The sequence below is a fragment of the Heteronotia binoei genome, chromosome 4 (assembly GCF_032191835.1).
Source record: "Heteronotia binoei isolate CCM8104 ecotype False Entrance Well chromosome 4, APGP_CSIRO_Hbin_v1, whole genome shotgun sequence".
NCBI lineage: Eukaryota > Metazoa > Chordata > Lepidosauria > Squamata > Gekkonidae > Heteronotia > Heteronotia binoei.
This window is the reverse complement of record NC_083226.1, coordinates 52,299,960-52,312,684: the sequence shown is the minus strand read 5'-3', so window position 1 is coordinate 52,312,684 and position 12,725 is coordinate 52,299,960. Positions and strand designations below refer to the sequence as shown.

Below are 12,725 nucleotides of genomic sequence, written 5' to 3'. Positions count from 1 at the left end.
GCAGAACTGTGAAAATTACTCTAGCAATGGAGAAGCCAGTGAGAGTGAAGTGAAAAGCTACGAAATACAATAGTAACTAATGGTTAATAATTAACAATTGATTTGGTCATTGGGGAGTCTGGTTTTATCAGCTGAGGATTGGAAGTGGAAATAGAGGGGAGAGGTTGTTGAAGGGTTAGCTTAACAGGGGAATAATTTTAAGTACACTGTAGGGATATTTGTCATGGTGTAATGAAATATTAAAAGCTTGCCTGGGAAAGGGTTTTTCTTCCACTTTTGACATATATTGTTTAAAAAATGATATCCCACATAGGGATGGGTACAAATCTCATCACAAACCTACTTTTGCAATGAATATCATCCAGCTCATGGTTTTTGAGCCAAGGGTTGTGTGGTCACACCTGCAATGAACCTCCACGTTTTTCATGGAGGTTCATGTGGTTTGTGAGTGAAGTCTGAGCGGTAAGTTCACCCACTTCCAGGTGAACTTGCTGCTTGAACTTCATTTGCATGCAGTGTGGCTTCCAAAAACCCTTTAAAGGAAATGTTCCCTTTAAATGGCTTTTGCAAGCCAAGCTATGAGCAAGTGAAGTCCAAGCAGCTTAGAACCTCCTTAAATAAATTGGTTTTTAACATTTTCTAGTCAGGCCTATGGTGGCAACGTTAGCATAGGCTGCAACAATGAAGCTGCTCTCAACAGCATAACATTTGCTCACCCATTTACCTTTGACCACCTGCTTTCTTTGCAAAGCAGATCTGCATACTGATATGCTTGAAGCCAGTTCTGCTGGAAGGAATAGCACCACATCAGTTCCCAGTAGCAGAGGTGATGTATCTGTTTCCACTCTTGCTGGGCTGCAATACATTCCTGGAATGTCACCTGAGCCTAGAATTCAAAATCACATTACACATATAAATGAATGGTACCTGCCTTTAAAAAGTAAATCATTCAGTTGTTTATCATTACGGTCACTGACCAAAATTATGGCAACTTAATAAAAGTGCCTACAAAGTAACTGACTAAGTTTATGACTATCAAGAAAGAAAACAATGAATTAGAATATGTAATGTCTGCGTAAGATTCACATCTGGTAGTGGTAAGGAGAATATGGCCATATTCTGATCCTTAGGATTTTAGTACAAAGGTCTTTAAAAACCAACATTAAGAGAAGGATTTATTAGACCCAGTGTGCTGATCAAAAACCTAAAAAAGATTTTACATAGCTTGTTTATGAGGTTCAAAGTATATGAACAATATTCTCAGATGGTGTGAACTAAATTCTAACACCTCAGCCCAATTTGAATGGATTGAACCAAAATTAAGAGACAGTTAACACAGAATGCATCTCTAGTTGATGGTATTAAGTAGGAAGGAAGGAGCAGAAAATACCTAACTTTTCTGAGGATTTGTTCTTTTTTGGGAAATTCCTTATTGCCTTTAAAGTAACCACTGGCTCCTTTAAAGTATTCAATGGTAACTTCAAATCTGAAGTGTCTTACTTGGCTTTACCTAATCTTTATGTAACCTTGGGAAGAACTGAAAAGAATTGCTTATTTTTAAATTTAGCTTGCAGAAAACATTTTGGGTTGGATCCAAAATCTGCAATGAAGGGAAAATGTGTCAACTTGAGATTGTTTCTTTATCCCCTGGATTCCCTGCTGTGTAGGGGATGCATATAAATTCATTGATTAAATAAACAAGAAGCAGTTTTTCACCACATGCTGTAAAACAGATGTCCCTTGTCAATTTCTTTAGGTCAGCATATATAGGATTCTACAGTATACCCCAGAGAAGGAGGTTATTAACCTTTGAGTTACTATATAGCCAGGACAAGAATTATCATCTGATGAACCACAGAGTTTTATTAGGAAGCCTAACGTAGAAATAGTCTATTTTGACATCAAACCTCCTAATAAAATGCTATGATTCATCAGTTTTCAGTGAGGTACTTAAACACATGGTGGTGCTGTAGAAATCATTCACAGAAAAGTCATTCTCTAGAAATGATACAAAGCATGTCTCCAAAAACTCATGCAAATTACAAACTACTAAACTGAAACATTAATAATTAGATATCTGTGTGTATACCTATGTATATGAACACACTATGTGTGTATGTATAAAGTGCCATCAAGTCGCAGCTGATTTATGGGGGTCTCATAGGGTTTTCAAGGCAAGCGATTAAGCAAAGGTGGTTTGCCATATCCTTCATCTGCAAAGCCTTCCTTCGTGGTTTCCCATCCAAGTAATGACCATGCTTAGCTTCTGAGATCTTCTGAGATTGAAATATACTATACCATTTTACATCCCATTATTTATGTATGTGTGTGTACAGATATAGGTAGTTAAAGATAGACAGCCAAATAAAAATGGATAAATAAAAATAAATGGTGTGAATTGCCTCAGCTGTCTAGATGTTAACTTTGAACTAAGGCCAGCATTAACTGGTAATCTCACCTCTAAATGATTCACTAAAAATGACATAAACATACTAAACGGGATCTAAATTAATATGAGAGAAACAAAGTTCATGTAGAACTATTGCTGCTTCATCTAAGTGAGCCTCCCACCTTCTGCTCCTAGGATGGGTCAAGGAACCTTCACAAACAACATGGGATCAGAACATGAGGCAAAAATTGGCAAAAAAACAAAAAACAAAACCCAAACCAACAATATGCACACCCTTCTCAGCCACAAAAGCCACTACGTTAGTGGAATAGCACCTTTGGGTCCAGCCTACATTTTTCAGAATCACACTGGAAACTACTGACTTTTACTGGTTTCAGTAAAACCATGATTATAGCAAACAGTTTTTTGAACTAATGCGGATGGTAGAAACTAGCTCTTAAAAGGTTCCTCTACAGCATCATTAAATAGTATTATAAGGAGGGGCTGTTACCTTTTCAAAATTGCCTTTTAAGATATCTATTCTGGCATCATAAAATAGAATGAGTGCACCCTGGACAAAAAGAAAATGACAAATTATCACATTTTTAATAACAATAAAATAATTATTTTATAAAATGCCAAAAACAAACATAAAACCCTACTTTTGGAAACTTCTTGAGATAAGGCTGAAGGAGGGCTTCTGCTTCTAAGAGGTTGGATTCCCCTGTTCCTGTAAACATTAAAAAAGTGTCTGAGTGCCAACAATATATCAGAACTACTGATTAATAATCCACTAACAGTGCCATCTTAAACAGACATACACCCTTCTAATTCTACTGAAGTCAATGGGTCTAGAAAAGTATAACTGTTGAGGATTGTATGTAAATTTCTGTAGCTTTACTAGAAAATTCCATCTCATTCATACATATACACACACAAACACACACACAGTATGTCACAGAAGTGACTACACCCCCTCACATTTTGTAAATATTTAAGTATAGCTTTTCATGTGACAACACTGAAGAAATGACACTTGGCTACAATGTAAAGTAGTGAGTCTACAGCTTGTATAACAGTGTAAATGTGCTGTCCCCTCAAAATTATGCAACACACAGCCATTAATGTTTAAACTGCTGGCAACAAAAGTGAGTACACCCCTAAGTGATAATGTCCAAATGGGGCCCAAAGTGTCAATATTTTGTGTGGCCACCATTATTTTCTAGCACTGCCTTAACCCTCTTGGGCACAGTGTTCATCAGAGCTTCACAGGTTGCCACTGGAGTCCTCTTCTACTCCTCCATGATGACGTCACGTAGCTGGTGGATGTTAGAGACCTTGCGCACCTCCACCTTTCGTTTTAGGATGCCCCAAAGATGCTCAATAGGGTTTAGGTCTTGTGATATGCTTGGCTAGCCCATCACCTTTACCCTCAGCTTCTTTAGCAAGACAGTGGTCGTTTTGGAGGTGTGTTTGGGGTCATTATCATGTTGGAATACTGCCCTGCGGCCCAGTCTCTGAAGGGTGAGGATCATGCTCTGCTTCAGTATGTCACAGTATATGCTGGCATTCATGGTTCCCTCAATGAACTGAAGCTCCCCCCAGTGCCAGCAGCACTCATGCAGCCCCAGACCATGACATTGCTTCAGAGGTTGAAGGGGTGGGGGGGTGTCAGCCTGTCAGTGTTCAGACCGTATGCCACACACTGCATCAAATTGGTCTGCAAAGCTGTCGTCCCAGAAGGAAGCCTCTTCTAAAGATGCACAAGAAAGCCCGCAAACAGTTTGCTGCAGACAAGCAGACTAAGGACATGGATTTCTGGAACCTGTGGTCTGATGAGACCAAGATAAACTTATTTGGTTCAGATGGTGTCAAGCGTGTGTGGTGGCAACCAGGTGGGGAGTACAAAGACAAGTGTGTCTTGCCTACAGTCAAGCATGGTGGTGGGAATGTCATGGTCTGGGGCTGCATGAGTGCTGCCGGCACAGGGAAGCTACAGTTCATTGGGGGAACCATGAATGCCAGCAAGTACTGTGACATACTGAAGCAGAGCATGATCCCCTCCCTTCGGAGACTGGGCCGCAGGGCAGTATTCCAACACGATAATGACCCCAAACACACCTCCTAAACAACCACTGCCTTGGTAAAGAAGCTGAGGGTAAAAGTGATGGACGGACCAAGCATGTCTCCAGATCTAAACCCTATTGAGCATCTGTGGGGCATCCTGAAATGGAAGATAGAGGTGCGCAAGGTCTCTAACATCCACCAGCTACGTGATGTCATCACGGAGGAGTAGAAGAGGACTCCAGTGACAACCTGTGAATCTCTGGTGAACTCTGTGCTCAAGAGGGTTAAGGCAGTGCTGGAAAATAATGGTGGCCACACAAAATATTGACACTTTGGGCCCCATTTGGACATTATCATTTAGGGGTGTACTCACTTCTGTTGCCAGCAGTTTAGACATTAATGGCTGTGTGTTGCGTAATTTTGAAGAGACAGCACATTTACACTGTTATACAAGCTGTAGACTCACTACCTTATGTTGTAGCCAAGTGTCATTTGTTCAGTGTTGTCACATGAAAAGATATACTTAAATATTTACAAAATGTGAATAGGTTTATCTATATATATCTATATCTATATCTATCTATCTATCTATCTATCTATCTATCTATCTATCTATCTATCTATCTATCTATCTATCTATCTATCTATCTATCTATAAAAACCTATTCACAGAGAGAGAGAGAGAGAGAGAGAGAGAGAGAGTGTTATTTTCAGTGCAATGTAAGGAAGAATATAATGAACTACTGCCAACTGGTTGTACTATGAATGAACATGCTTGAAATAGGAGTAGAACAAAACATTACTCTTGCAATTTGATTCCTGAATTAGTTTTAAAACTTTAAGAATGCATTCATGTTCAAGCTTTTCAAATGTAAAATGCAATATATTATCTTTATCTTTTTGAGAGCTGGTACAGCCGGCTCACCTCAAGCACCCCTCAGAAAATAGAAGCCAATCGTGAGAATATCTGCAATCCAGTACTTGCTAGATCAAATTTGCCTCTCCATCTTTTGCACTGTTAGCCTAAGCAGAGCTGCTTAACTTGATAAGCCCACTAACCACAATGGATTTAGAAGAGCCATAACAAGAGGTGTGCAGTTTTTAAAAATCCAGTATTTTTCAGTTTGAGTCTATCAGACCCTCTTTTTGGACATTTGGAAATTTCTGGAAAATCCTGGATCACAATACTAGTACAATATTTGGATCCAGGATTTTTTAGAAATCCTAATTTTTTTTTGTGGGGGGGGACCAATTTAAACAGGAATAATACCAAATTAAAAAAAAACCTAGCCTGATCTTGGGGCTGGCTTGGCTTCTCCTGCAGCCTGGTTTAGACTGTGCTGCAAGAAGATCCAGACCCAGAATCTGCATGCTGCTATGGGCAATCTCTCCATGGCACGCATATCCCAGCTGTGATGGCTTCTCCTGCAGCCCAGTTTAAACTGTGATGCAGAAGGAGCCAGACCCAAGATCTATGTGCTTCCAGGAGCAATCTCCCTGCAGCAGAGAGATCCCAGATGGCTTGGCTTTTCCTGCAGCCTGGTTTAACCTGGGCTGTAAATAACTATTTTTATATAAAATTATATTAGATATTTATCAACAAGTTAACCCAATATTTTCTTATTTTCCATGCTTCACCATTAGTGAAAAGCTTTTCTGCAATTATTACTTTACTTTATTTGATTTATATCCTGCCCTCCCTGTCGAAGCAGGCTCATTATTAAATTATACACACAAATATCTTTCCATTATTAAATGCACAGTCAATGATACTTCATTCCAATGGTTAACTACTCAAAGAGCTACCATTGCATAGAGACACTAATGCAAAGTTCATAAATACACAGAGTTGTAATAAAGTCTCTTAGCTAGATAGCTAGTATGGTGTAGCAGTTAAGTGTGCGGACTCTTATCTGGGAGAACCGGGTTTGATTCCCCACTCCTCCACTTGCACTTGCTGGAATGGCCTTTGGTTAGCCATTAGCTCTGGCAGAGGTTGTCCTTGAAAGGGCAGCTGCTGTGAGAGCCCTCTCAGTCCCACCCACCTCACAGGGTGTCTGTTGTGGGGGAGAAGATATAGGAGATTGAGCAGCTCTGAGACTCTTCAGAGTGGAGGGTGGGATATAAATCCAATATCATCATCATCACCATCATTACTTTGCAGTTTCTTCCCCAGCACAGTTGATCCTCAGGCTAAAATGAGGTAAAAGGACAAGTCCTCTTGTGGATCAAAAACTGCCTAATTAATAGGAAACAGAGAATATAAATGGGCAATTTTCTCAGTGGAGGGTGGTAAGCAGTAGGGTGCTGCAGGGCTAAGTACTGGGTCTGATGCTTTTTAACTTGTTCTTTAATGATTTGGAGTTGGGAGTAAGCAGTGAAGTGGCTAAGCTTGCAGATGACACTAAATTGTTCAGGGTGGTGAGAGCCAGAGAGGATTGTGAAGCACTCCAAAGGGATCTGTTGAGGCTGGGTGAGTGGGCATCAACATGGCAAATGAGGTTCAACGTGGCCAAGTGCAAGGTAAGGTACATTGGGGCCAAAAATCCTAACTATAAATACAAGTTGATGGGGTGGGAACTGGAGGAGACTGACCAAGAGAGAGATCTTGGGGTCGTGGTAGATAACTCATGAAAAACATTGAGACAGTGTGCGACCACAATAAAAAAGGCCAATGATATGCTGGGAATTATTAGGAAAGGAATTGAAAACAAATCAACCAGCATCATAATGCCCCATAATCGATGGTGCGGCCTTATTTGGAGTACTGTGTAGAATTCTGGTCACTGCACCTCAAAAAAGATATTATAGCATTGGGAAAAGCGCAGAAAGGGCAACTAGAATGATTAAAGGGTAGGGACACTTTCCCTATGAAGAAAGGTTAAAACACTTGGGGCTCTTTAGCTTGGAAAAATGTCGTCTCAGGGGTGACATGATAGAGGTTTACAAGATTATGCACAGGACAGAGATGATGGAGAAAGAAGTACTTTTCTCCCTTTCTCACAATACAAGAGCTCATGGGAACTCAATGAAATTGCTGAGCAGTTGGGTTAAAACGGATAAAAGGACGTACTTCTTCACCCAAAGGATGATTAACATGTGGAATTCACTGCCACAGGTGGTGGTGGTGGCTACAAGCATGGCCAGCTTCAAGAGGGGATTGGATAAACATATGGAGCAGAGGTCCATCAGTGGCTATTAGCTACAGTGTAGTGTTGGAACTCTCTGTCTAGGGCAAGTGATGCTCTGTATTCTTGGTGCTTGGGAGGGACAACAGTGTGAGGATTTCTAGTGTCCTGGCCCCACTGATGGACCTCCTGATGGCACTTGGGGTTTTTGGCCACTATGTGACACAGAGTCTTGGACTGGATGGCCATTGGCCTGATCCAACATGGCTTCTCTTATGTTCTTATGCTGTCTTCTGCAGTCCCTTTAAAATCTAAAAAGACTTCAGTAGAAGCCCAAAAAAACAGCGGAGAAGCAGTAACAATCTGCTCCCACCTCTCTGCTGTTTTCTGTGAAAGGTAAGGGTAGACCCCTATGCAAGCACTATTCATTTCCAACTCTGGTTTTATGTCACATCACAACGTTTTTACAGCAGACTGTAATTTCCAAATATATCTGGGGGCCTAGCAGATTGTTTTGTTTGCCCAAGAAAACCTGGATACATTTGGGATGCTAAAATAATACCTGAAAAAACACTAATAAAGTATTTTAGGTGGATCCGAATGCACACCCCTAGCTGCAACTCTGCTCAGTATCGCATTATTAATTGCTTTCAGAACCGATCAGCACTGCTGCTAATTCCAGTTTAGCCTAACCAGAGCTTCCGATGATCAAGGATCTGAATTGTTCTGATCACTAGTCAAACTACAAAAAACTACACAAACTACAAACAAATACAAATTACAAGCAAATAAAATAATGTGCTAAAACTAGAATTTAAATAACGCCTTCTCACGTGTAACTTCACAGCAGACAGTCTTTGTAATTCTTACCCAGGATTAATGAAACGTAGGTGTGGTATAACAGCAGAGTGAAACTACACAGTATGGCCCGCAGACTGGCACCAGAAGCTCCTTCTCGTAATTGTTGGAGACCCAGCTCCTATCAGCAATAACACAATTGTACAGGATGAAACAAGATTCTCTCATTTCTAGTAGTACTAACAATTTCAAATAGCAGGAAAAAGAAGGCATATGAAAAAGGAGACTGGTGAGCTTGAGATTCCAAGGGTACAACAGCCTCAAGATTTGTGTTATAAATTACACCAGTATATCCTTTCTTCAAAGACTTTGGAGCCTCACAACATTGTTAGGTTAGGCTGACAGACAAACATTTCCAAGACTTACTACCCAGGTGAACTTCATAACTAAGCTTTTACTCCCGGCCCCATCCAAATCCAACACAAGCCACTGCACCACACTGATCATCTAGTTATGTTCCATTGGGTTAGCAAAAAACCCTACCACTTCCCCAAAAGAGATCCATACATTATCATTACACTCCTAATAACACATTCCTGGAAGTAAGCTCCACTGAATAACTTGAGTAGGTTTCTGAATATATCTGCTTAGGATTGCTCTGTAAATAACTTAGGTGATCTAATAAAACTTAAACCCCACTTTCAGCAATCTGTCTTTATCTGTGACCTGACAGAATCTTAAGCAACTATTCTGTATAAAGACAGCATGCATGGATCATTGACTTGCCTAATGCTAGAGTACAGTGTAGCATCAAAAGCTTTTATTTAATAAATGCTACCTAATATAAGCCTGCAGAGTGAAAGGCATTATGGCTGATCCCTGGGACCCTCCCTGCCTATTTATGGTCCATTGAAGAAAAAATGCCAAGTATATATTACCTGTAGCCTTTTCCAACCTTTTCTGTGGAACATCTACAGTCAGGGGCTTTTTTGTAGGAAAAAGTCCAGCAGGAACTCATTTGCATATTAGGCCACACCCCCTGATATCACCATTGTTTCACACAGGGCTTTTTTGTAGGAAAGGCCCAGCAGGAACTCATTTGCATATTAGGCCACACACCCCTGCCACCAAGGCAGTCGGAACTGCGTTCCTGTGCGCTCCTGCTCAAAAAAAAAGCCCAGTCTACAGCCCTTACAGACCCAAACAATACAATTGAAAAATGTGCAGCTGTGCTCCACACTGCTTCTCTCTGTGCATAAAAAACCACAGAATGGATACTAGACTTTTCAGCCTGTTGCAACTAGTCTGTTATGCTGCACGGCCCACCTACATCTCAGACTCTCTTAGTATCTGAACTTCAGGAAGAATGATAAGGTTTCATATGGTTTCTACCAAAATAATAGAAGAGATGGAAAGTAGAGCAACAAGGAAAGCAAAGAAAGATGAAAAGGAGAAACTGGGTGGTAGGAACACAGATACATGGATGTGGAAATAAAATGAAGAAAAGAAATGGATGCCAGTTCAGATCCATAGTAACCACACCAAAAAAAGAGCATGTGTACAATGTGGTACAAAGAAAAGATAGCAATATAACGGAAAGGTTAACAGAGAGGTGTTTAGTGAGAAAACACAGCGTGTGTGCTAAGGGAGAAAACAGGGAATTAAACAAGAACAGAGAATATGGAACCAAGTTAAGATTTTAACAAGATAGCTACTCTGTGCAGCCCTCTCTTGAATAAACACAAATGTAAAAGTAATTTAACTGGTTGAAGTGATTTAATTGGTGTTCTCCTTATTTGATACAGAAAAAAGCTTGAGAACACATCTTGCTTAGTCAGCAATGATATACTGAAAAGTAACAATAGTGGATACAGGGAGTAAAGCAGCTTTAAAACAGATGATCAGTGCTTATAAAATTACTGCTTTGTACTCAAACCAAGTATGCAAACAAAATAATATACCCTATTGCCTGAAAATCCAATAAATTCTAGAAGTCGGAGGATTCTTCCTGGTAAAAGAGACAACATCTGTAATGAAGGAGAAACAAATCATCAATCATTTTTTGTAGCCTTAAAAATTCAACACCAAAACAAAGGATTACTGGATTAAATCACACTGGATTAAAAGAAAAAACTCAATACTCTCAAGCATTTCTTTCAGATAATTAGTAGAGTGTTCAGTTAATCTGAATACAATAAAGTTGTAAATTTCAGTGTTGTTGTTCAGTCGCACAGTCGAGTCCAACTCTTTGCGACCCCATAGACAGAGTCACGCCAGGCCCTCCTGTCTTCCACCATCTTCCGAAGTCTGCCGAAATTAGTGTTTGTTACATCAGTAACACTGTCCAGCCATCTCATCTTTTGCTGTCGCCTTCTTCTTTTGCCTTCTGTCTTTCCTAGCATCAGGATCTTCTCCAGGGAGTGCTCCCTTCTCATTTGGTGGCCAAATTATTTGACCTTCAGCTTCAGCATCTGACCTTCCACGGAACAGTCTGGGTTGATTTCCCTTAGGAATGACTGATTTGATCTTCTTGCAGTCCAAGGGACTCTCAAGGGTCTTCTCCAGCACCATTTCTCAAAAGCATCTATTCTTCTGCGCTCAGCCTTTCTTATGGTCCAGCTCTCACAGCCACTCGCTTTGACTACACGGACTTTTGTTGGCAGGGTGATGTCTCTACTTATACTGCCCAGGTTCGCCATAGCTGTCCTTCCAAGGAGCAAACGTCTTTTGATTTCATGGCTACAGTCACCATCTGCAGTGATCTTGGATCCCAGAAATGTGAAGTCTGTCACTAATTCCATGTCTTCCTCTTCTATTTGCCAAGGTGTGATGGGGCCAGATGCCATGATCTTAGTTTTTTTGATGTTGAGTTTCAAGCCTATGTTTGTGCTCTCCTCTTTCACCCTCAACAAGAGGCTCTTTAGGTCCTCCTCACTTTCTGCCATCAGAGTAGTGTCATCTGCATATCTGAGATTGTTGATGTTATTCCCGGCAATCTTAATTCCAGCTTCTGTTTCATCCAGGTCAACATTCTGCATGATGTACTTGGCATATAAATTAAATAAGCAGGGTGACAAAATACATCCTTGTTGAACTCCTTTTCCTATTCTAAACCAATCAGTTGTTCCATATCCCGTTCTGACAGTTGTTTCTTGACCCTTATACAGGTTTCTCAGGAGACATGTGAGGTGGTCTGGTACTCCCATCTCTTTAAGGACTCGCCACAGTTTGTTGTGATCCACACAATCAAAGGCTTTAAGCATAGTCAATGAAGCAGAAATAGACGTTTTTCTGATACTCCTGTGCTTTCTTCATAATCCATCGAATGTTGGCAATTTGATCTCTAGTTCATCTACCTCTCCAAAACCCAGCTTGAACTTCTGGTAGTTCCCTATCTACATACTGCTGAAGCCTAGTTTGTAGGATCTTTAACATGACCTTGCTGGCATGTGAAATGAGTGCAATGGTGCGATAGTTTGAACATTCCTTGGCATTACCCTTCTTTGGGATTGGAATATAAACCGATATTTTCCAATCCTGTGGCCACTTTTGTGCTTTCCAAATTTGTTGACATAATGTGTGCATCACTTTAACAGCATCATCTTTTAGGACTTTGAATAGCTGGACTGGGATGCCATTGTCTCTGCTCACTTTGTTGTTAGTAATGCTTTCTAAAGCCCATTTGACTTCACACTCCAGGATGTCTGGCTCAAGGTCATCGATTTCACTCTCATGGTTGTCCAGGACATTGAGATCCTTCTTGTATAATTCTTCTGTGTATTCTTGCCACCTCTTCCTGATCTCTTCTGCTTTTGTTAGGTCCCTACCATTTTTGTCCTTTATCATGGTCATCTTTGCACGAAACATTCCCTTGATTTCTCCAGTTTTCTTGAATAGATCTCTTGTCCTTCCCATCCTATTATTTCCCTCTATTGCTTTGCATTGTTCCTTCAGGAAGGCCTCCTTATCTCTCCTTGCTGTTCTCTGGAAATCTGCATTCAGTTGGGTGAATCTTTCCCTTTCACCTTTGCCTTTTGCTTTCCTTCTTTCCTCAGCTATTTGTAAAGCCTCATCAGACAGCCACTTTGCTTTCTTGCATTTCTTTTTCTTTGGGATGGTGCTGATTGCTGCCTTCTGTACAATGTCATGAACCTCCGTCCATAGTTCTTCAGGCACTCTGTCTATCAACTGTAGTTTCTTAAACCTATTCTTCAACTCGACAGTATATTCATAAGGGATGTGATCAAGGTCAAACCTGAATGGCCTAATGGCTTCCCCAGTTTTCTTCAGTTTAAGCCTGAATTTTGCGATGAGTAGCTCATGATCTGAGCCGCAGTCAGCTC

The 12,725-nt window shown here is 40.6% G+C and overlaps 1 protein-coding gene across 4 annotated transcripts in view; it reads right to left on the bottom strand.

Moving 5' to 3' along the window:
* TTC39B (tetratricopeptide repeat domain 39B) overlaps positions 1 to 12,725 on the bottom strand; it is a 90,726-nt gene that overhangs the window by 14,613 nt on the left and 63,388 nt on the right. For all 4 annotated transcript variants that reach the window (XM_060237263.1, XM_060237265.1, XM_060237264.1 and 1 more), the window contains 5 exons: positions 10,344 to 10,409; positions 8,455 to 8,563; positions 3,052 to 3,119; positions 2,901 to 2,960; positions 725 to 886 (listed from right to left, as the gene is read on the bottom strand). In XM_060237263.1, coding sequence (XP_060093246.1) covers positions 725 to 886; positions 2,901 to 2,960; positions 3,052 to 3,119; positions 8,455 to 8,563; positions 10,344 to 10,409 — 465 coding nt within the window. The remainder of the gene's footprint in view (positions 1 to 724; positions 887 to 2,900; positions 2,961 to 3,051; positions 3,120 to 8,454; positions 8,564 to 10,343; positions 10,410 to 12,725) is intronic.